Raw genomic sequence first — 25,905 nt, 5'->3', positions numbered from 1 at the left:
AAATGTGTAAGAAATGTATGCAACTTTTGGGTTGTATTTGCAATTCAGCTTTGACATGACAATTGTCTACTTTAAGCTTTGAGATCTATTTAATTGAAGAGAACCAGGAATAGTAAGGCAAGCAATTGAATTATTATTACTTGCAATTAATTGTCCATGTGAGTCAACTTTTTTTCCTTACAATGCAACCAAAAGACACAATTTGGATATGGCTAATATAAGTTGGGTATCATTTATTACTCTTTAGTAAAAAGTATTTTGATTGCAAATAACAATGACCCAATCAAAGTAGCTTAGGCAAAACAGAGGAATTTGTTGGCTCAGGTAACCAAATCACAGAAAGGATGAGATGGTGCTTGCTCAAGAACTACCCAATTCAAGGACACTGTCCCTGTCCTCTGTCCACCATTCCCATCTTCACTTTGCCAGATTTCTCATCACTGCTTTTCTCTGTGAGTTGGTTTAATTCTTTCCCACTACAGATAGGCACTATCTGCTTGCTAGGAAGAATAACCATTTGGCGGGAAGGAGAGGCCATTTTGGACTAATCTTTCAGCCTCTATCCCAGGGATGACCAATTTAGGTCAAGGGACCACCTCCACCCAGTAATTAGGGGCAGAGGACAGTGGTTTGAGGTTCTGTCTTGCATATCTGCCTACCCTGCAAGTTTATCCCTGAGGTCAGGAGGGCAGGATCTGTTGCTAGAAGAAAGAAGGCTTACAAGGTTATATATATTTTATGTCTTCCACATATGAATTTATGAATTCCACATAAAAAGATGCCACTACTGAAAATATTTGAAAATTACTGAATTAGAGTTTTGTGAAATCAGTTACTCCTTGAACTTGTATACAATTTAATAAATGTTAGGTAATATCATTAGATTTCTCAGTCATGGGGCTCAAGTATAGGTTTATTCATTTTTTGTAATCATGTGAATTCCGATTGGTGTTATTTATTGAACAGATATTTATTGAGCACTACCAGTATGCCAAACTCTATACTCAACACAGAAGATGGAATGGTAAACAGACCTGATGCCTCCCTTTATGGAACTTAAACAAAAAGAGGAAGTTTTGTTTGTTTATGGAACTTAAACAAACAAATATCACCAACATGAGGTTGTATGCTATGATCAGGAGTTATGAAGCAAAAAGACAACAGAGATATCCAAGTAGATGATTAAGTGAAGATACTAAGACTGATAAGAGTGAGCCAGACCACAGGAGAGAAAGCAGAGAGTAGTCAAGGCAGAAGAAAAGGCTGTGTGAAAGCTCAGAGGCAAAAAAGGAATATTGGAGAAGCCAAAAACTGTGCATTGTAGAGAAAGTGTAATAGGGAAGGAGAATGAGGAGTGAGTAATAAGTGAAGAACCTGAAGAGGTATGCCAAGTTCAGATAATAAAATCCATAATGATTTTTTTTAAGGCCTTTTCCTAGATGTGATGGGTAGCCAGTGAACAGTGTAGAGCAGTCAAGTAAAATACACAATTTAGCAAAATCCTCCTAGCTGCAGTGTGGAAATTAGTTGGTAAGAGGGAGAGTTGGATGCACGGCAACAGGAGATTGCTGCAATAATCTGGATGAGACAGGATGACCAGAGGAGAGTAGCTGTGGAGATCAGGAGGAGGGGTTGGGTTTGATTAATATTTAAGAAGTGGAATCAGTAAGATTTGGTAATTGACAGTATGTGGGGTATAAGACAGAGGGAAAAGTAAATCTTGACTTCCAGGTTTCTGCCACAGGCAGGCAAGTGAATAGTGGCATCATACACTGAGGAACCCAAAAAGAAAAGCAGGTGGAAAAGAGAATGATTCAGTCTAAGAGGCAGTTTGATGCACAGGTTTGAAAGTCAGAGGAGGGAAGTAGTGTCTAGTCAAAATATAAGTCAGTCTGATAAAAATTTAAAACAACAACAATGAAACAAGAACATTGACCCAGAATGCTATTGCAAGATCTTGTGAAGAATATATGCATAGCCACCTGATCTTGTCTGTTTGTCTGTGCAATTCTATTTGATAGCTGTTTGTTGGATACCGTTACGCAAGATGTAAGAAGAGGTTTTTGTTTTTTTGAGACAGAGTCTTGCTCTGTCACCCAGACTAGAGTGCAGTGGCGCAATCTCGGCTCAGTGCAAGCTCCACCTCCCCTCCCGGGTTCAAGCAATTCTCCTAACTCAACCTCCCGAGTAGCTGGGATTACAGGTGCCTGCCACTGCGCCTGGCTAATTTTTGCATTTTTAGTAGAAATGGGGTTTCACCATCTTGGCCAGGCTGGTCTCGAGCTCCTGACCTCGTGATCCACCCGTCTCGGCCTCCAGAAGTGCTGGGATTACAGGCGTGAGCCACCATGCGTGGCCAGAAGATTTTTAAAAATTAGAAATTTTTTAAAATTGTTTTTTAAATTATTTATTTATTTTTTATTTTTTATATTTTTTGAGACGGAGTCTCGCTCTGTCGCCCAGGCTGGAGTGCAGTGGCCGGATCTCAGCTCACTGCAAGCTCTGCCTCCCGGGTTTACGCCATTCTCCTGCCTCAGCCTCCCGAGTAGCTGGGACTGCAGGCGCCCGCCACCTCGCCCGGCTAGTTTTTTGTATTTTTTTTTTAGTAGAGACGGGGTTTCACCATGTTAGCCAGGATGGTCTCGATCTCCTGACCTCGTGATCCGCCCGTCTCGGCCTCCCAAAGTGCTGGGATTACAGGCTTGAGCCACTGCGCCCGGCCAAATTTTTTATTTTATTAAAAAAAAAAAAAATTTAAGGCCGGGCATGGTGGCTCACACCTGTAGTCCCAGCACCTTAGGAGGCTGAGGCAGATGGATCACTTGAGGTCTAGAGCTTGAGACCAGCCTGACCCATGAACATGGTGAAACCTCATCTCTACTAAAAAATAAATAAATAAATAATTTAAAAAATAAATAAATTAGTTGTGCATGGTGGTGCAAGCCTATAATACCAGCTATTCAGGAGGCTGAGACAGGAGAATCACTTGAATCTGGGAGGCAGAGGTTGCAGTGAGCCCTGATTGCACCACTGCACTCCAGTCTAGGCGACACAGCAAGACTCCCTTTCAAAAAAAAAAAATTAATTTTTGTGGGTACATAGTAGGTGTGTGTGTATATATATATATATTTGTGAGGCACATTAGATGTTTTGATACAGGCATGCAGTGTGAAATAAGTACATCATGGGGAGTGGGGTATCCATCCCCTCAAGCATTTGTCACTTGAGTTACAATCAAATTACACTCTAAGTTATTTTAAAATGTACAATTGTGATTGACTATAGTCACCCTATTATGCTATCAAATAGTAGGTCTTACTCTATTTTTTCGTACCCTTTAGCCGTCCCTCCCTCCTCCTCAACCCCTGCTACCCTTTAAAAATTAAAAAGTTGTGTCAGTCTGAATAGTTACATTTTGTTGTTTTGTTTTTGAGACAGAGTCTCGCTCTCTCACCCAGGCTGGAGTGCAGTGGCAGGATCTTGGCTTACTGTAGCCTCCCTCCCAGGTTCTAACAGTTCTCATGCGTCAGCCTCCCAAATAGTTGGGACTATGGATGGGCACCACCACGCCCAGCTAATTCTTGTATTGTAGAGATAGGGTTTTACCTTGTTGGTGAAGCTGGTCACAAACTCCTGTCCTCAGGTGATCCGCCTGATCCCAAAGTGCTGGGATTACAGGTGTGAGCCACCACGCCCAGCCAATGACATTGTTGAAGTCAAAGAAAATACAGAGGTGAACCTCTAAATTAAAAATGTTTTATTTGGAAAACAAGAATTGCGTTTTGGGACATGCACACAGATTGGGTGATCTTCATTATGTCCAAAGAACAAAGAGAAGGTTGGCACTAGTAAAGTTTTGGGGAGCTGGCAAGCTCTGATTGGTGAGTGACAGAAGTGGGTAGTTAGTCTTAGAGTCACAGCAGATTGTTTCAGTAGCTATTAGATAGTACTGGTTTCAGGTTACCACAGGCAGTTTCAGCAGTGGGCTTGCAGAGAATTACATTCATGAAGCAACATTATATGCCCTAAGTGCTTTTTCCTCCTGGCCTCTCAATTGATTTAGTTGGATATGACAAGAATGACCCAATTTTTATAATCAACTTTCACAACGTATTATTTTTTTCATCATAATAAAGGTGACCCAGTTAAGATAAATGCCTCATTCTCTACTTCACTCTCAGAATGTTTCTTTGGTACTTTCCCTCTTATACAACTGGGGTCTGCTTTTGTAGCTCAGACCCTTCTCAGTTTGATTCATTTCAATAATCATTTATTAGAGGCCTTCTCTGCTAAGGATAGGATAAAGGGAAGAAAGTGCTGCCTGTTCTTAAGGAATTAAGGGTCTTTTGGGAAAATCTGACATGTGTATAAACGGTTTTAATATAGTGTTTTAAATATTATGATGGGGAGTTTGTAAAAAGCGTTTTCAAGCTCTTTGGTTCTATTTTTGTGACTATTTTTATTCTAATCATTGGCTTTTTAATCAAATTGCATATAAATATTTATGCAATCTGCCTTCTAATCACAAACCATGTTGAGACAGTACTATCTAGAATTGCTTTGAACTCCATCTCTAGATGCCGTCATTGGTTCAGACAATTGCAGTTTAAGGCAGGGGGCTGGAGCAAATCATAGGGTTTTCATCCACTTCCTGTGCTTTGAATTCTAACTGTTTCCTAATTTTTGTATCTCCTGTATTAACTCTATGCACACTAGCAGTAATCCACCCAGGCCAGAAGGCCTCCAGCTATCTTACCCACCAGAAAATGAGTTCATGTGCAGGTTAATGAATATCACAGCCTTGCAAAGGTGGTAATTAAAATTCAGGGAATTCTGGGTGTTGAATAGCTGAAAAAGATATTTTAAAATTAATCTCCATTGAAAAAGGTTTCTGATCACTTGGGCCTCCTCTCACCTACTTAAATAAGATTCAATCCATGATTTGCAATAATACCCATATAGCACATAGAAGAATATTGTGAGAACACCAAAAGCAACGGCAGCAAAAGCCAAAATTGACAAATGGGATCTAATTAAACTAAAGAGCTTTTGCACAGCAAAAGAAACTACCATCAGAGTGAACAGGCAACCTACAGAATGGGAGAAAATTTTTGCAACCTACTCATCTGACAAAGGGCTAATATCCAGAATCTACAAAGAACTCAAACAAATATACAAGAAAAAAACAAACAACCCCATCAAAAAGTGGGCAAAGGATATGAACAGACATTTCTCAAAAGAAGACATCCATACAGCCAACAGACACGTGAAAAAATGCTCATCATCACTGGCCATCAGAGAAATGCAAATCAAAACCACAATGAGATACCATCTCACACCAGTTAGAATGGCAATCATTAAGAAGTCAGGAAACAACAGGTGTTGGAGAGGATGTGGAGAAATAGGAACACTTTTACACTGTTGGTGGGATTGTAAACTAGTTCAACCATTATGGAAAACAGTATGGCAATTCCTCAAGGATCTAGAACTAGATGTACCATATGACCCAGCCATCCCACTACTGGGTATATACCCAAAGGATTATAAATTACTCTACTACAAAGACACATGCACACGTATGTTTATTGCGGCACTATTCACAATAGCAAAGACTTGGAATCAACCCAAATGTCCATCAGTGACAGACTGGATTAAGAAAATGTGGCATATATACACCATGGAATACTATGCAGCCATGAAAAAGGATGAGTTTGTGTCCTTTGTAGGGACATGGATGCAGCTGGAAACCATCATTCTTAGCAAACTATCACAAGAAGAGAAAACCAAACACCGCGTGTTCTCAATCATAGGTGGGAACTGAACAATGAGATCACTTGGACTCGGGAAGGGGAACACCACACACTGGGGCCTATCATGGGGAGGGGGGAGGAGGGAGGGATTGCATTGGGGAGTTATACATGATATAAATGATGAATTGATGGGTGCTGACGAGTTGATGGGTGCAGCACACCAACATGGCATAAGTATACATATGTAACAAACCTGCACGTTATGCACATGTACCCTAGAACTTAAAGTATAATAAAAAAAAAAAAAAGAATTATTTAAAAAAAAAAAAAAGAAGAAAAATATTGTGAGAACGCTAAGGAAGAGCTAGTTGAGTCAGTTTTGTAAAGCACTGGGAACTCGGTAAGCCATTAGTAAATGTTAGTTGCCTGTGTTAACCATCGTTATTATTATCATTTAAGTATTTAAGTGGAAGAGAATGGGGGAAGGACATTCTAGGCCAAGAGAGTAACTTCATTGGAAACATGAAAGTGAATGTCATTTTCCAAAATGACTCAGTATAGTTGGGATGTAGAGTATAATGCAGAGAACAGTGATGAGAGATGGTGTTAATGAGAGAGAGTTATGTTGGGACCAGATTGTAAAGAATCTTCAATGCCTACTGAAGAATTTCTACTTTGCAAAATATACAGTAGGAGCCACTGAAAAAAATTTTGTGGAATTTTTTCCCTAATATGATATTCAGGTTTTCTTTATGCTTTTTTATGAAAAATTTCCAACATACACTGAAGAAAAAAAAAGGGCAGTATAATGACCCCCATGTACTCATTACCCAGCTTTAACCATTATCAATATGTGGCCAATGCATTGATGATTTTAAACCAAGGCAAGAAAGACATTGTACCACATCCTTTACCTTATTTAATATTCACTATGTCCCGTAGAGTATGTGGTACTCCCACTTTCCCTAATTATAAATGAGAAGACCATCAACATGATAAAGTAAGTAAAAGCTCTGGGATTCTAACCCACATCCAACTGATTTCAGAGCTCAAGCTCTTTCCTATCTGGCATCTGAAGTAGAGCATGATTCCCAGTTGAAAACAGCTGCTGATCCATCTACAGTAACAGTACCTATTGGTGCTCTTGACCCTATTCAGGATGGTAGGCTTCTCTGCCTGCAGCCACTCTACTTCCAGAGGGTCACCAGAATCTAAGTCCACATAAATGCTTAACCTAGTCAGCTAAAGTAACTGTGCAGTCCAGTAATTTTCAAAGTATGGTTCCAGGCCAGCGGCAAGTTGTTAGAAAATGCAGACTCTTAGGGCCCACGTTCAGCCTGCTGAATCAGAGACTCCGGGTGGGGCCCAGCAATTTGTGTTTCTGTTTTTTTTTTTTTTTTTTTTTTTTTTTTTTTTTTTTTTTTTTTTTTTTTTTTTTGTTGAGACAGAGTCTCGCTCTGTCGCCCAGGCTGGAGTGCAGTGGCCGGATCTCAGCTCACTGCAAGCTCCGCCTCCCGGGTTTACGCCATTCTCCTGCCTCAGCCTCCCGAGAAGCTGGGACTACAGGCGCCCGCCACCTCGCCGGCTAGTTTTTTGTATTTTTTTTAGTAGAGACGGGGTTTCACTGTGTTCGCCAGGATGGTCTCGATCTCCTGACCTCGTGATCCGCCCGTCTCGGCCTCCCAAAGTGCTGGGATTACAGGCTTGAGCCACCGCGCCCGGCCGTGTTTCTGTTTTTTTAAGCAGACTTTAGAGCAGTTTTAATTCCACAGCAAAATTCAACAGAAAGTACAGAGATTTCCCTTACACTCCCTTCCCCTACATACAATTCCTTCCACTATCAACATCCCCCATCAGAGTGGCACATTTGTTACAATTGGTGAACATACATTGACACCATCATCACCCCAAATTCATAGTTTACATTAGGGTTCATTCTTTGTATTGTACATTATCAGTTTAGACAAATGTATAATGACATGTATCCACCATTGTAGTATACGGAATAGCCTCACTGCCCTGAAACAATCTGTGCTTTTATAAGCTCTGCAGTGATTCTTAGGCATACTTAAAGTTGAGAACATCTGGTTTAGTTAGACCTTAGAAAATGGAAGGCAGCTCATATCTGAAGGATCTTCCTTACTCTTAAAGGCTTACAGAGTTTTTTGCCTACCCAGAAAAGAAGAGAGGGCAGGACTGAAATACATTTGTTTTGTGCTTGTGAACTGTTAAGATAGTAAAAACTAGGATTTATTACTATTAAGTAGAGATTTACCTTTTTTAAAAGAATGGTTCAAATCCTCTGTTGGAAGTAAATCTTTTTCATATAAGTAGTTAGGTACTACTAGTGCACCAAGTTGCCATTTTTTAACTCTTTTATGTTAAATAATGCACATCTGTATAATTCTGATTGATATTCTGCCAACGTAAGTGAAGAAAGATGCTTCTACATCACATTCAAAACTATCAACAAAAGTTCAGTATATCTAATCAACCTCCTTTTGTTACGGGATCTTTGAGGTACCAGTTTTTCTGGCTAGAAACCTCTGTGGCCATGGCACCTTTGCCCGAGTTCTTGTCCTGTGTCCAGGAAGTATGAGGTAGGCAGACAAGTGAAGGGTAAAGAAGAAGAGTTTTATTTATTGTTAGAACAGCTCAGAGGAGTGGATAACTCCTCCCTGTAGGCATATCGTCCCTTGGAGTGTCAGGTCTCAGCAGAGAGGTAGCCCTGGAGAGGGTGGCTTTTCTCCACAGGCAAGTCATTCGGATGTCTCTGCAGGTCTCTGAAGCTCTCAGCAGAGAGAGTAGCTCCTCTCTGCTGGCAGGTTGTCTCTGCAGCTTTCAATGGAGAGAGTGCTCCTCTCTGCAGCTGGCCATCCCATCGTCTCCAGCTATTAGCAGAGAGAATATTCATCTCTGCAACTGATAGTCCCATCCTCTCTCTGCCCTCTTCTTCCTCTGGCCATCCTCTGCCCTGCTCTGGCTGAGCCCAGGGCTTTTATGGACCTCAGAATGGGGGAAGTGTGTGCGGACTGGTCTATGGGCAGCCATGGGAAGGCCCAGGAGAGGAACCACCAGTCCCCACTCTGGTCTGCCGGACTGGCAGTCCAACCCCCAGTCTTCAGGCCCTCCCTGGCCTGAAGGTGGGACCTTACTGGGAACCCACCCTCTTCTGCCCAGGACTCTGCCTCCCGCTGCTATTCAAGGCCCTGGGGCTCAGTCCCAACCCTGCTAATTGGAGTGGGCTCCAGGAGAAGAGAGAGGCCAGGCAGCAGGAACAGACATCCCCAAGCCAGCAAGGGACAGGAGCAGGGGACCCTTCCCGGCCCTCCTCTGGGAGCACAGGGAAGCTCGGATCCACAGCTGCAGTTTGGGCAGCTGTAGCCCCTCTCAGGAGGGTGGAGCTCCTGCCTGCTCCGTAGACCAGGAGGCCAGGGTCTGCAGCTGCAGTTTAGGCAACTGCAGTGGTACCTGGGGAGCTCCCATCCCAACTCAGAAGGAGCAGGGCTCCAGAGCCACTGGCTCCATGGAGTGTGCAGCCCCAGCAGTACTTCCCTGCTGTAGCCAGCATGATGGCAGCAGCCACTGCCATCACTTTGGTAAGGCTTTGGCAGCCATTTCGATAATCGTGTCTACTGGTGGACCCTGGGATACATGCTTCAGTTATTATCTCATGATGAGATAATATATGTTTTATTGCTGAAATGAAATATACTATAACAACAAATTACTTCTTAAATGTCTTTATAAAGTGTTTAGAAATTTATTTATTTATTTATTCATTTATTTATTTATTTATTTATTTTAAAGATAGGGTCCCGCTCTGTTGCCCAGACTGGGGTGCAACGGCACGATCATAGATCACTGCAGATTCAAACTCTTGGGCTCAAACAGCCTTCCTGCCTCAGCCTCCCAAGTAGCTGAGATCACAGGCACATGTCACCGTACCCAGCTAGAATTTTTTAAGTAGAATTTAAGAAGCTGAGTGAAAGTATAGTTCCTGATTTGTGATATACTTCTATCAAAATTAATAGTACATTGCCTTTAGTGAGAAATATCTATAATCAGAAATAATCCTGATTATAGTAAGGTCAAAAACAGAAGTACCAGCAGAACTTTGGTACTTTTTTTTCAACTTTTTTCCTCCCTCTCACTCAGACCCATACAGCTAGCACAGAGCCTGGGCACAGTGGATACTGTTTATGTTTTACTGAGATAATAGAAACTGTGTGGGTATTTGGTTCACCTTAAAATTCAAGCCTTATTTTATTTATTTATTTTTTTGAGCTCATGATGCCTGTATTACCATTTGCTGTACTCAAATAAAATACTCCAGTGGTTTCCTGCCAAAGCGTAATCATGTTATGATTGTCCACCAAGATCATTTCTAAGGCAGAAACCTTATATCAGAAGATGTTATATGTTTCTTTTTCTAAACAAGTTCAGGAAAAGTATGTCCTGATATAGGAAATTTATTCAGACTTAACACCAGCAGTGTCTCTGGTGATGTTACCTAATTACATGGAAATCATAGTAAAAATATTTGCAGTGCCTAAATTTGAAGTACTCCGTGGTGTCATCTAGTGGTGTAAGCATTATAGAAGGTGCAGCTTTATTACTTAGTGCTTTTGGCACAGAATTTGTGTATTTAAAAAAAAAAAATAGTAAAAGTTTAATGGAACAGCCAAACATAAGATACAACGGAAGACTTCCATTGAGGATTCTTAGATACAATACCAACACAGAAGCAACAAAAGAAAAATAGCTGGGCCAGGCGTGGTGGCTCACGTCTGTAATCCCAGCACTTTGGGAGGCCAAGGTGGGCGGATCACGAGGTCAGGAGATCAAGACTATCCTGGCTAACACGGTGAAACCCCATCTCTACTAAAAAGACAAAAATACAAAAAAAAAAAAAAAAAAAAAAACCAACAGCCAGGCGTGGTGGCAGGCACCTGGAGTCCCAGCTACTCAGGAGACTGAGGCAGGAGAATGGTGTGAACCTGGGAGGCAGAGCTTGCAGTGAGCCGAGCGCCACTGCACTCTAGCCTGGGGGACAGAGCAAGACTGTCTCAAGAAAAGAAAAAAAAAAAGAAAAATAGCTGAGTTAGCCTGCATCAAAATTTAAAACTTATAAGCCGGATGCAGTGGTGAGTGCCTATGGTCCCAGCTATTTGGGAGGCTGAGACAGACGGATTACTGGAGCCCAGACGGATTACTTGAGTCCAGCCTTGGAAACATGAACAGACCTTATCTCATTTTTTTTAAAGTAAAACTTTTGTACATCAAAAGAAACTTTCAAGAAAGTGAAAAGACAGCCCACAAAATGGGAGAAAATATTTGCAAATAATACATGTTGTAAGAATCTAGTATCCAGAATATGTAAAGGAGTCTTACAACCCAACAACAAAAAGACAACCTTATTTATTTATTTATTTATTTATTTATTTACCGAGACTGAGTCTTGCTCTGTCACCCACAGCTGGAGTTCAGTGGCACAAACTCGGCTTACTGCAACCTCCGCCTCCCGGGTTCAAGCAGCTCTCCTGCCTCAGTCTCCCGAGAAGCTGGCACTACAGGCACCCGCCACCACACCTGGCTAATTCTTTTGTATTTTTAGTAGAGACGGGGTTTCACCATGTTCACCAGGATGGTCTCGATCTCCTGACCTTGTGATTCGCCTGCCTCGGCCTCCTAAAGTGCTGGGATTACAGGCGTGAGCCACCGTGCCCGGCCCCACTTTTCCTTTTTTAATATTTCTATTGTGTTTTTTCTGTCACTGCTGTTTAGTAACTATACATATACCAATGTGTAATCCTACCAATAATGATAGGGGGAAAACGGAGGAAATTATTATAAAGTGTCTACTCTTTTCCAGGCACTGCACCTGCATCCTTTCACATTTATTATTTCACTTAACTCCTACACCTAAGCAGATGAGCAAAGATCAGAACCCACGCATTTTGTCTCTAAGTTATGTCCTGTTTTCCCACAGCTTTACCAATATTGGATCTTACCTCTTTTAGTTCCTGTTTATTAGAGAGATTCAACATTTTCTCAAGTGATTGTTAACTGTTCATATTTATTTACAATCTGTATCTTTTGTTCATTTATTATTAATAATAGATTTTAAACTGAACATACCTACTTTTCTCATAGACAGAAGGTATCATGTGTCAAAGCTTTACTATAATTTTTTTTGCTTTTATTTACTCCTCTATTACAGGCTCTTGATGGAAATGTGTATGATCATCTCAAGGATTATTTAATAGCCTTCAGCCGTACTGAGCTAGAAACATGTCAAGCTGTGCAGAACACGTTCCAGTTTTTATTAGAAAACTCCAGCAAGGTAAGTTACCTTTAGTGCAATGTGTAGTGTTATCCAACTTAAGAGCTAAAGTATTTCTGCATACAAAGAAAATGAAGGTACCAGTGATATTAGAAGAATGCATTAACAGACAAATTTCCTGGTAACAGCATTCCTTCTAACAAAGTTGGAGGAGATTCTGTTCTCCTTGGTGATGAGTTGGTGAAGATGGCACCAAGGGCAAAAAGAGAGGTGATGATACAAGGTAGCTTAGAACATTGGCCCATTGCCATGTGCATTGCCTTTGAGAAGGGTTTAAACGTTTTATTTATTTATTTATTTTTTATTTTTTATTTTTTGAGACGGAGTCTCGCTCTGTCACCCGGACTGGAGTGCAGTGGCCGGATCTCAGCTCACTGCAAGCTCCGCCTCCCGGGTTTACGCCATTCTCCTGCCTCAGCCTCCCGAGTAGCTGGGACTACAGGCGCCAGCCACCTCGCCTGGCTAGCTTTTTGTATTTTTTAGTAGAGACGGGGTTTCACCGTGTTAGCCAGGATGGTCTCGAACTCCTGACCTCGTGATCTGCCCGTCTCGGCCTCCCAAAGTGCTGAGATTACAGGCTTGAGCCACCGCGCCCGGCCGTTTAAACGTTTTATATTGTGCTCAAAGTTTAAATGCACTCTGCTCACATGGGGGAAACAACAGGTCATGTGTCAGTACAAAGAGTATTAAAAGAGCACAAAGGGAAAAGGAGCGTTTTGTAATTGTTATAAAAACAACAGAGTATTAAAAGAGCACAAAGGGAAAAGGAGCATTTTGTAATTGTTATAAAAACAACAATGTCGGCCGGGCGCGGTGGCTCAAGCCTGTAATCCCAGCACTTTGGGAGGCCGAGACGGGTGGATCACGAGGTCAGGAGATCGAGACCATCCTGGCTAACACGGTGAAACCCCGTCTCTACTAAAAAATACAAAAAACTAGCCGGGCGTGGTGGCGGGCGCCTGTAGTCCCAGCTACTCGGGAGGCTGAGGCAGGAGAATGGCGTGAACCCGGGAGGCGGAGCTTGCAGTGAGCTGAGATCCCTCCACTGCACTCCAGGCCGGGCGGCAGAGCGAGACTCCGTCGCAAAAAAAAAAAAAAAAAAAAAAAGCAAAAAAAAAAACAAAAAAATAAAACAATGTCTTGGCTTGTTCGTTTTTTTTTTTTTTCAAATTAAGCCCTATTATCTATATGCTGTAATTCCTTGACAGCAGTCTTTTCATTTAAAAGTGTTGAGATCCATCAAGTTTGCTGACATGTCACATTGTATGCAGAGAAAATAAATGTAATGACTTTTCTTCAAGATTTGATAGATTAAAATGTTTTGCAGTTGTGAAACTATCCATTGGAAGATAAATTGTTCCTGTGGTTAGTAAATGTTTTTTATCTGACAAATTAAATGCACAATAAATGTTTCCTGACTAAAGGAATGCATTTTTTTAAAATATGCATTTCATAGCTGCTACTTTAAAAGATCCAGTTCTTTTTTTTTTTTTTTTTTGTCAGGGAGAGTGAGGACTGGCTAATACTTTTAGGAGAGGGATCAGGATATCCATTTTCACATGACAGTGTCCAAAGACAGGAAGGAAAAGCACAGACTCTTCATCCTGAATGCCTCTTGTGTATATATTCTTGTTTTCACTGTACCAGAGCTCTCAATTCTGTGTTTAGAAAAGTGTTAAAAATGCTAGGTTGATATGGAAATACAAAAATCATTAGCTTGGTGCTTTGAAGTCCTGTCATGTATCTGTTTTCTTATATTGTTATCCCCCAAAATCTAAGAAAAAAAGGAAAATGTAAAATGTTAATTGAAGAATCTATATGGTATGTATATAAGTATTTACTGTATAATTTGTTTGATTTTAATGCATATATATTTGAATTCTTCAGAAAAGAATGTTGGGGGAAAAGTCTATGAAAAACATCTTATCTTTGTTCCCTCTATAAAGTGGTTGATTTTTGACTAGTGAACAATTTTGTTATTGTTGTTATTGTTGTTATTTTTAGTAGAGACAAGGTTTCACCATATTGGTCAGGCTGGTTTTGAAGTCCTGGCCTCAATTGGTCCACCCTCCTCACCTCCCAAAGTGCTGGGATTACAGGCATGAGCCACCATGCCCAGCCGTGATTAAATGTTTTATGTTTATTTGTCCATTTAGGTTTTCTGTTTCTTTTTCAGTATATTTGGGTAACTTACATTTTCCTAGACCATTATCCATTTCATTAAAATGTCCAATTTTCCTAGACAATTGTCCATTTCATTTATCAGATTTGATGTCATAAACTTGTTTGCTTCTAGAATTGTCTCTGTTTTTGTTTTTAATATTGTTTATGCTGTCTATCTTATTTTGATCAGACTCACTGGTCTATTTTATTAATCTTTGCCAAGAACCAGATAAAATGACCTTTATTCTGCTTCTCAGTGTTGTTTCTATTTCCTTAATTTTTGCCTTTATATTCATTATTTCTTTCTACTTTCTTACAGTTTATGTTATTGTTCTTTCTCAAACTTCTTTTTCTATTTAGATCCTATATTTTTAGCCTTTCTTGTTTTTAAGTAAATTTGTTTAAAGCTTAAAAAAAAAGTGCTTTTCTGCTTGAACTGCATTCTGTGATATATAGGGCTTTTGTTATTATTTCTGTTTTTTTCTCCTTATTAACCCATGATTATTTAGAAATGAGTTTTGCAGTTTCCATTTAGTTGGAATATGTGGTAGGGTGACATTTTTATTTCTAATTTTATTATAAATTGTATTTTTAATCCAATTACATTTATTCTAATTTTATCAGAGAGGTTATCTTCTAGCAAAATTCTTTGAAATGTTTTTTTCCAAGAATAAGTTGGACTGGATACACTACCCTTAGTTTATAAAACAGGAAACATAGTCATAACAGATAGCTAATATTTCACACACACTTAACAATTTAAGACTTTTAGCATGGGGTATATTTTGAATCCCATGAGGTTGCCATTACCATGTTCATTTTATATGGAGGAAATTGGAAGTTTATGTGGCTTGGCCTGAGGTTACACACTCACACATAGTGCTTTCCATGCTCTTCTACTATATTCTCTTTAGCTTGTATTATTTTAATAGAAAATGAATTAAGAATTTATGAACTAGTTTGGACACATAAAGAGATAAACTTTCATTTTCTGCATTCACTCATATAAGTGTCTCACTCCCCAGAAATGAGAAATAAATGAGATGCTCTTACATTTAAGTTGAAAGTGGTAGGAATAAAAATTTAATAAGAATAATGTGTCTAGGAGATGTGCCCTTTTGTTCTGACTTGTACCGGAGGAGGCCTACAAATTTTATGCCATGTGCTTTTCTGTTATGAAGAGCTTGTTATGCTACTGTTGCTATGCTGCTGAAAGCAACCTAAAGGGAAGTTTGACACTTTTTAGATTTTTTTATTTTATATCATTATTACCTTGTTCAAAATGTGACATATTCCCAAAGATATTTTGGTGGTAATTCATCCAACATACTCTAAATGTTAAAGTGCTTTCTATATTATTCATCCCCTAAATGGGAACAGATGGCCCTAGGAGCTTTTGTTAAACTTTAATTATTTATGAAGCTTGCTTTTCTTCTTAATATTTTATGAAATGCTTTGTATATGTAACTGAAGCAGATGTTGTCATAGGTATTTTCTCTAGGATAGTAACTCCAAAGATAGCTCTACTGGCCTTTATAATCTTTTTGTGTGTGCTTGCTTTTTGTCTTGATAAGGAAACCAATTAATAACAAAGTTCATTTAAGAATTCAGAAAATAAATTTTAAAAAAGAATTCAGAAAATAACAATTTTCTGAAAATTGTTATTTTCAGAAACAATTTTATTTATTCTACATTTATTTGAAAATTAAATTGTCTAGTGTTACTGTTCTTAATACTTTGAAGTCTAACCCAAAAAAAGTAGACAAAAGGAAGGAAAAAACTTCATGATCATTTCAATAGACACAGAAAAAGACTTGACAAAATTCAGTACTTTTTTGGGATAAGCACTCAGCAAACTAGAATAGAAGGGAACTTATATAAGAGAATAGCATTTGTGAAAACCCCACAACCAATATCGTATTCAATAATGAAAGACTGAAAGTTTCCCCTACTGGTATCAGGAACAAGACAAGGATACCCATTTTCACCACTGCTATTAACCATTGTACTGGAAGTCCTAGCCAGAGCAATTCAGTGAGAAAAAGAAATAAAAGGCATCCAAATTGAAAAAGAAGAATTAAAATTACCTCTCTTTGCAGATGACATGATTATATTTATAAACTCTCAGAGAATCCATTAAAAAAACACTAATAGACTTAATACACTTAGCAACATATAAGATAAAAACACAAAAATCAGTTGCATCTCTATATTCCATCAATGAATGATCCAAAAAGAAAGTTAAGAAAATAATTCCAACTACAATAATACTCAAATAATAAACTGTCTAGGAATAAATTTAACCAAAGGAGTTAAAGACCTGTACATTGAAAACTAAAACATTGCTGAAAGAAATAAAAGATATAAATGCATATAATAAATGTTCATGGATTGGGAGATTTTATGTTGCTAATATTGTAATATTCCCCAAAATGATCTACAGATTCAATGTAGTCCCAATCAAAATTCCAATGGCCTTTTTTGCAGAAATGGAAAAGCCAGTCCTTAATTTTTTTTTTTTTTTTTAATTTGAGACAGGGTCTGACTGTGTCACCTAGGCTAGACACAAGCTCAGCTCACTGCAACCTCCAGGACCTCCCGGGTTCAAGCGATTCTCCTGCCTCAGCCTCCCAAGTAGCTAGAATTACAGGCATATGCGACCACGCCTGCCTAATTTTTTTGTATTTTTAGTCAAGATGGGGTTTCATCGTGTTAGCCAGGCTGGTCTTGAACTCCTGATGTCAAGTGATCCGCCCACCTTGGTCTGCCAAAGTGCTGGGATTACAGGCGTGAGCCACTGCACCCAGCCCAATCCTCGAATTAATATGGAACTACAAGGGACCATGAATAGTCTAAACAATGTTGAAAAGGAAAAATAAAGTTGGGAGGACTCACGCTTCCCAATTTCATAACTTACTATAAAGTTACAGTAGTAAAGATAGTGTGATATGGACATAAGTATAGACATATAGACCAATGAAATAGAATTGAGAGTTCAGAAATAAACCTGAACATCTATGGTCAATTGATTTGCAACAAAGGTGCCATGACTATTCAGTAGAGAAAGAATATTCTCTTCAGAAAAAGGTTTTGGGACTGCTGGATAGCCACATGCAAAAGAATGAAGTTCAGGCCAGGCGTGGTGGCTCACACCTGTAATCCCAACACTTTGAGAGGCCGAGGTGGGTGGATCATGAGATCAGGAGTTTGAGACCAGCCTGGCCAATATGGTGAAACCCTGTCTCTACTAAAAATACAAAAATTGGCTGGGCGTGGTGGTGGGCACCTGTAGTCCTAGCTGCTTGGGAGGCTGAGGCAGGAGAATCACTTGAACCCAAAAGGTGGAGGTTGCAGTGAGCTGAGATCGTACCACTGCACTCCAGCCTGGGCGACAGAGCAAGACTGTTTCAAAAAAAAAAAGAATGAAGTTCAATGAAGTTGTGAACCCTTACCTCACAAAATTAACTCAAAATGGATCAATGATCTAACCTATAAGAGAAGACATAGAGGTAGATCTTTATGACCTTGATTTGGCAGTGCGTTCTCAGATTTGACATTGAAAGCACAAGTAACAAAAGAAAACATTGATAATTAGACTGTATCAAATTAAAATCCTTTTGTGCATCAAAGGATATTATTAAGAATGTGAAATCAACCCAAATGATGAGAGAAGATATTTGCACATCACCTGTCTGATAAAAATTTCATATTCAGAATATACAAAGAACTCTTACAAGTCAACATCAGAGACAACCCAATTTAAAAGTGAACAAAGGAAGCTGGGCACAGTGGCTGATGCTTGTAATCCCAATACTTTGGGAGGCCAAGGTGGACAGATCACTTGAGGTCAGGAGTTCAAGATCAGCCTGGCCAACATGGTGAAACCCCATCTCTACTAAAAATACAATACTTTGGAAGGCCAAGGTGGGGGGATTGCTTGAGGTAAGGAGTTCAAGAGCAGCCTAGGCAACATAGCAAGACCCTATCTCTACAAAAAAATTTTAAAAATTAGCCAGGCGTGGTGGTGCATACCTGTTGTCCCCGCTACTCGGGAGGCCAAGGTGGAAGAATTACTTGAGCCCAGGAATTGGAGGCTACAGCAGGCTATGATCATGCTACTATACTCCAGCCTGGGCGACAGTGCGAGACCTTGTCTCTTTAAAAAAAAACAAAAAACAAAAGTTGTGTACCAAAAGGCCAATGAAATGAAAAGCTAGTTTTTTGAAAAGATTAACAAAATTGATAAACCTTTTTTTCCCTTTAATTTTAATTTCAGGGGTACATGTGCAGGATGTGCAGATTACTAGGTAAACTTGTGTCATGGAGGGTTTGGTACACATTATTTCATCACCCACATATTAAGCCTAGCACCCATTAGTTATTTTTCCTGATTCTCTCCCTCCTCCCACCCTCCACCCTCCACCCTCTGGTAGGCCCCAGTGTGCATTGTTCCCATGTGTTCTCATAATTTAGCTCCCACTTATAAATGAAAACATGTGGTATTTGCTTTTCTGGTTCTACTTTAGTTTGCTAAGGATAATGGCCTCCAGCTCCATTTATGTTCCTGCAAAAGACATGATCTCATTCTTTTTTTATGGCTGCATAGTGTTCTGTGGTGTATATGTACCACATTTTCTTTTCTTTTTTTTTTTTTGTTTTTTGCTTTTTGTTTTTGAGCCAGAGTCTTGCTCTGTCACCCAGGCTGGAGTGCAATGGCATGATCTTGGCTCAGTGCAACCTCCGCCTCCCGGGTTCAAGCGATTCTCCTGCCTCAGCCTCCCAAGTAGCTGGGATTATAGGCGCCCACCACTGCACCCGGCTAATTTTTGTATTTTTGTAGAGATGGGGTTTTGCCTTGTTGGCCAGGCTGGTTTCAAACTCCTGACCTCAGGTTATCCACCCACCTTGGCCAAAGTGCTGGGATTACAGGCATGAGCCACCACGCCCGGCCATGTACCACCACACCCGGCCATGTACCACATTTTCTATATCCAGTCTATCATTGGCGGGCATTTAGGTTTATTCCATGTCTCTGCTATTGTGAATGGTGCTGCAATGAACATAAGCAGGCATATGTCTTTATAACAGAACAATTTATATTCCTTTGGGGATATACTCAGTAATGGAATTGCTGGGTCAAATGGTTTTTCTGTCTCTAGGTCTTTGAGGAATTGCCACCTTGTCTTCCACGAAGGTTGAACTAATTTACACTCCCACCAACAGTGCAAAAGTGTTCCTTTTTCTCCACAACTTTGACAGCATCCCTTGTTTTTTAATTTTTTATTAATGGCCATTCTTATTGGTGTGAGATGGTATCTCATTGTGGTTTTGATTTGCATTTCTGTAATGATCAGTGATGTTGAGTTTTTTTCATATGATTGCTGGCTGTATGTATGTCTTATTTTCAAAAGTGTCTGTTCATGTCCTTTGCCCACTTTTTCATGTCCTTTGCCCACTTTTGAATGTCCTTTCTTGTAAACTTGTTTAAGTTCCTTATAGATGCTGGGTATTAGACCTTTGTCAGATGCTTAGTTTGAAAAAAAAAAAAAAATTCCCATTCTGTAGGATGCATTTTTACTCTGTTGATAGTTTATTTTGCTGTGCAGAAGCTCTTAAGTTTTATTAGATCCCATTTGTCAATTTTTGCTTCTGCTGCAATTGCTTTAGGCATCTTCATCATGAAATCTTTGCCCATGCCTATGTCCTGAATGGTATTGCCTAGGTTTTCCTCTAGGGTTTTTATAGTTTTGAGTTTTACATTTAAGTCTTTAGTCCATCTTGAGTTAACTTTTGTATGTTGTGTAAGGAAGGGGTCCAGTTTCAATTTTCTGCATATGGCTAGCCAGTTATCCCAGCACCATTTATTAAATAGGGAATCCTTTCCCCATTGCTTTTTGTCAGGTTTGTTGAAGATTAGGTGGTTTTAGGGGTGCAGTCTTATTTCTGGGTTCTCTGTTCTGTTTCATTGGTCTATGTGTCTGATCTTGTACTAGTACCATGCTGTTTGGTTGCTATGGCCCTGTGTTATAGTTTGAAGTTGAGTAGTGTGATGCCTCTAGCTTTGTTCTTTTTGGTTAGGAGTGCCTTGGCTATTTAGACTCTTTTTTGGTTTCATATGAATTTTAAAATAGTTTTTTCTAGTTCTGCAAAGAACGTCGATGGTAGTTTAATGGGAATAGCATTAAACACCTGTAATCCCAGCACTTTGGGAGGCCAAGGTGGACAGATCACTTGAGGTCAGGAGTTCAAGATCAGCCTGGCCAACATGGTGAAACCCCATCTCTACTAAAAATACAAAAATTAGTCGGGCATGGTGGTGGCACATGCCTGTAAGTAGTCCCAGCTACTCAGGAGACTGAGGCAGGAGAATCACTTGAACCCAGGAAGCGCAGGTTGCAGCGAGCTGAGATTGTGCCACTGCACTCTAGCCTGGGTAACAGAGTGAGACTCCTTCTGAAATAGATAAATAAATAAATAGCTTAGGGCAGTATGGCCATTTTTATGATATTGATTCTTCCTATCCATGAGCATAGAATGTTTTTTCATTTGTTTGTATCATCTCTAATTTATTTGAGCAGCAGTGATTTGTAGTTCTCCTTTTAGAGGTCCTTCACTTCCCTCGTTAGCTGTATTTCTAGGTTTTTGTTTTTTGGGTTTTTTTGTTTGTTTGTTTGTTTGTATGTCAGTTGTGAAAGGGAGTCCATTCGTGATTTGGCTCTCGGTTTGACTGTTGAAAATCAGCAAACCTTTAGCCAGACTAGTGAGGAAAAAAAGAGAGAATAACCAAATAAATAAAATCAGAAGTGAAAAAGGAGACATTACAACCAATACCATAGAAATTCAGAGGATCATTAGAGGCTACTATGAACAATACATGCCAATAAATTGGAAAACTCAGAAGAAATGGATAAATAGGGCTGGGTGCGATGGCTCACACATGTAGTCACAGCACTTTAGGAGGCCAAGGTGGGTGGATCACTTGAGGCCAGGAGTTTGAGATCAGCCTGGCTAACATGGCAAAACCCTGTCTCTACTATACAAAAATTATCCGAGTGTAGTGGCACATGCCTGAAATCACAGCTGCTCAGGAGGCTGAGGTGTGAGAATCATTTGATCCAGGAAGGCAGAGGTTGCAGTGAGCCAAGATTGCACTGCTGCACTTTATCCTGGGCAACAGACCGAGACTCTGTCTCAAAAAAAAAAAAGGATAAATTCCTGGATGCATGCAACTTACCAATGTGGTTTGGATTTGTGTCCCCACCCAAATCTCATCAAATTATAATAATCCCCAATGTTGGAGGAGGGGCCAGTGGGAGGTAATTGGATCACAGGGGTGGACTTCCCCCTTGCTGTTCTCTTGGTAGTGAGTGAGTCCTCACGAGATCTGGTTGTTTAAAAGTGTGTAGCACCTCCCCCTTCTCTCTTTTCCTCCTGCTCCTGCCATGTAAGATGAAGCTGCTTCCCTTTTGCCTTCTGCCATAATTGTAAGTTTCTGGAAGCCTCCACAGCCATGCTTCCTTTACAGCCTGCAGAACCATTGGTCAATTAAACTGCTTTTCTTTGTAAATTACCCAGTCTCAGGTAGTTCATTATAGCATTGTGAGAATGGACTAATATACCTACCAAGATCGAGCGATGAAGAAATTCAAAACCTGAAGAGACGAAAAAACAAGTAACAAAATCAAAGCTGTAATAGAAAGTCTCTGAGCAAGGAAAAAACTGGGACTGGGTGGCTTTGTGGCAAAATTTTACCAAATATTTAAAGAAGAACTAATACCAATTTTACTCAAACAATTCCAAAAAATAGAGGAAGAGGGAATACTTCCCATCTCATTCTCTGAGGCCAGCATTACCCTGATACCAACATCAGACAAAGACACATCAAAGAATAAAACCAAGCCAGTATCCCTGATGAACATTAATGCAAAAATCCTCAACAAAATACTAGCAAACTGAATTCAACAACGCATTAAAAAGATTATTCATTATGACCAAGTGGAATGTATCCCAAGAATGCAAGGATGGTTCAATATACACACATCACTGTGCATGGTATATCGTTTCAACAGAATGAAGGGCAAAAACTGTATGATCATTTCAATTGATGCTGAAAAAACGTTTGATAAAATTTAACATTCCCTTATGATAAAACCCTTCAATAAGTTGGGTTTGGAGGGAACATATCTCAACACAATAAAAGCCATGTATAGCAGACCCACGATGAGTATCATACTGAATGGAAAAAAACTGAATGCCTTTCCTCTAAGATCTGGAACATGACAAGGATGCCCACTTTTACCACTGTTGTTCAGCATAATACTAGAAGTCCTAGCTACGGCAGTCAGATGAAAGAAAGAAAGAGCATCCAAAGTGGAAAGGAAGAAGTCAAATTATTCTTCTTTGCAGATGATATAGGCTTATATTTTGAAAAACCTGAAGACTCCACCAAAATATTCAAACTGATAAACACTTTTAGTAAAGTTGCAGGATACAAAATCAACATTCAAAAATCAGTAGCATTTCTATATGCCAGCAGCAAGATTCTGAAAAATAAATTAAGAAAGCAATGTCATTTACAGTAGCTACAAATACATTAAAATACATAGGAATTAACCAAAGAAGTGAAAGATCTCTTACAGTGACAGAAATTAGGAGGCTGAGACAGGAGAATCACTTGAATTCAAGAGATGGAGGTTGCAGTGAGCCAGGATCATGCCACTATACTCCAGCCTAGGCAACAAAAGCGAAACAAAACTCCGTCAAAAAAAAAAAAAAGGAAGGAAGGGTGTGGGGGAGGGAGGGAGGGAAGGAAGGAAGGAAGGAAGGAATAAATTGAAGAGGACACAAACAAATGGAAAGATATTCCATGTTGTTGGATTGGGAGAATCAATATTCTTAAAATGTCTATACAGCCCAAAGCAATCTACAGATTCAGTGCAGTCTCTATCAAAATACCAGTGGCATTCTTCATGGAAATAGAAAAAAAATCCTAAAATTTTTATAGAACCACAAAAGACCCAGAATAACCAGAGCTTTCCAGCTATCCTGAACAAAAAGAACAAAACTGAAGGAATCCTATTGTGTGACTTCTAATTATACTCCAAAGCTATAGTAACCAAAACAGCATGGTACTGGCATAAAAGCAAATACCAGTGGAACAGAATAGAGAACCCAGAGTCAAATCCACCTATCTGCAGTGAACTCATTTTTGACAAAGTTGCGAAGAACATACATTGGAGAAAGGACAATCACTTTAATAAATGATGCTGGAGAAACTGGATATTTGTATTCATATGCAGAAGAATTAAGACCCCTATCTCTTGCCATATACAAAAATTAAATCAAAGTAGATTAAAGACTTAAATCTAAGACCTCAAACTATGAAACTACTAAAAGAAAACATTAGGAAACTCTCTAAGACATAAGACTAGGCAAAGATTTCTTGAGTAATACCCTGCAAACACAGGCAACCAAAGCAAAAATGGACAAGTGGGATCACATCAAGTTAAAAAGTTTCTGCACAGCAAAGGAAACAGTCAACAAAGTGAAGCAACAACCCACAGAATGGGAGGAAATATTTGCAAAATATCCATCTAACAAAGGATTAATAATGAGAATATATAAGGAGCTCAAATAACTCTATAGGAAAAAATTTAATAATTCAATTTAAAAATAGGCAAAAGATCTGAATAGACATTTCTCAAAAAAAGACATATAAATAGCAGACAGGGCAAGGTACAATGGCTCATGCCTGTAATCCCACACTGTGGGATGCCAAGGTGGGCAGATCGCTTGAGCCCAGGAGTTAGAGACCAGCCTGGACAACATGGTGAAACCCCATCTCTACAAAAAATACAAAACTATAGCAGGGCATGTGGCATATGTCTGTAGGAGGCTGATGTGGGAGGATCTCTTCAGCCAGGGAGGCAGAGGGTGCAGTGAGGTGAGATTGCGCCACTGCACTCTAGCCTGGGTGAGACCCTGTCTCAAAAAATAATAATAAAAATAAATGGCAGACAGGCATATGAAAAGGTACTCAACATCATTGATCATCCGAGAAATGCAAGTCAAAACTACAGTAAGATATTATATCACCCTAGTTCAAGTGGCTTTTATCCAAAAGACAGGCAGTAACACAGATGCTGGTGAGGATTCGGAGAAAAGGGAGCCCTTGTAAACTGTTGCTGGGAATGTAAATTAGTACAACCACTATGGAAAACAGTTTGGCAGTTCATCAACAACTAAAAATAGAACTTCCATATGATTCAGCAATCTCACTGCTAGGTATACACCCAAAAGAAAGGAAATCAATATATCAAAGAGATATCTGCACTCTCATGTTGATTGCAGCACTATTCACAATAGCCAAGATTTGGAAGCAACCTAAGTGTCCATTAGCAGATGAACAGGTAAAGAAAATTTGGTATATATACACAATGGAGTATTATTCAGCCATGAAAAAGAATGAGATCCTGTCATTTACAACAACATAGATAAAACCAGAGGTCACTATGTTAAGTGAAATAAACTAGGCACAGAAAGACAAATTTCATGTGTTCTCACTTATTTGTGAAAGTTGAAAAAGTAAAACAAATTGAACTCATGAAGATAAAGAGTAGAAGAATGTTTACCAGAGTCTGGGAAGGGTAGTCAGGTGTCGGGGGAGCCAGGATGGTTAATGGGTACAAAAAATATAGTTAGATAGAATGAATAAGATCTAGTATTCGATGACACAATAAGGTGACCACATCAACAATAGTTTATTATACATTTAAAAATAACAAAACCGGCCAGGCACGGTGGCTCACGCCTATAATCCCAGCACTTTTGGAGGCCAAGGCGGTCATGAGGTCAGGAGATCGAGACCATCCTGGCTAACACGGTGAAACCCCATCTCTACTAGAAATACAAAAAATTAGCCAGGCATGGTGGCAGGCACCTGTAGTCCCAGCTACTCGGGAGGCTGAGGCAGGAGAATGGCGTGAACCCGGGAGTTGGAGCTTGCAGTGAACCGAGATCGCACCACTGCACTCCAGCCTGGGCGACAGAGTGAGACTCCATCTCAAAAAAAAACAAAAACACATGATTATTTCAATAGATGTAGAAAAGGACTTCAACAAAATTCAACAGCCCTTCATGCTAAAAACTCTCAATAAACTAGATATTGATGGAACGTATCTCAAAATAATAAGAGCTATTTATGACAGACTCACAGCCAATATTATACTGAATGGGCAAAAACTGGAAGCATTCCCTTTGAAAACTGGCACAAGACAAGGATACCCACTCTCACCACTTGTATTCAACATAGTGTTGGAAGTTCTGGCTAGGTCAATCAGGCAAGAGAAAGAAAGGGTAGTCAATTAGGAAAAGAGGGAGTCAAATTGTGTCTGTTTGCAGATGACATGATTATATATTTAGAAAACTCCATTGTCTCAGCCCAAAATCTCCTTAAGCTGATGAGCAACTTCAGCAAAGTGTCAGGATCCAAAATTAATGTGCAGAAATCACAGGCATTCCACCAATAATAGACAGACAGCCAAATCATAAGTGAACTCCCATTCACAATTACTACAAAGCAAATAAAACACCTAGGAATCGGCCGGGCGCGGTGGCTCAAGCCTGTAATCCCAGCACTTTGGGAGG

At 39.7% G+C, this 25,905-nt stretch overlaps 1 protein-coding gene across 1 annotated transcript in view; it reads left to right on the top strand.

Annotated features, from left to right (window-relative positions):
- The window catches only part of FCHSD2 (FCH and double SH3 domains 2), a 332,679-nt gene that overhangs the window by 235,052 nt on the left and 71,722 nt on the right, over window positions 1–25,905 (top strand). Inside the window, exon 9 of the mRNA XM_033206003.1 lies at window positions 11,974–12,096. Coding sequence (XP_033061894.1) covers window positions 11,974–12,096 — 123 coding nt within the window. The remainder of the gene's footprint in view (window positions 1–11,973; window positions 12,097–25,905) is intronic.

This window comes from Trachypithecus francoisi, unplaced genomic scaffold, assembly GCF_009764315.1.
Source record: "Trachypithecus francoisi isolate TF-2019V2 unplaced genomic scaffold, Tfra_2.0 Lachesis_group8, whole genome shotgun sequence".
Classification (NCBI taxonomy): Eukaryota; Metazoa; Chordata; class Mammalia; order Primates; family Cercopithecidae; genus Trachypithecus; species Trachypithecus francoisi.
This window is presented reverse-complemented; position numbering and strand designations above follow the sequence as displayed.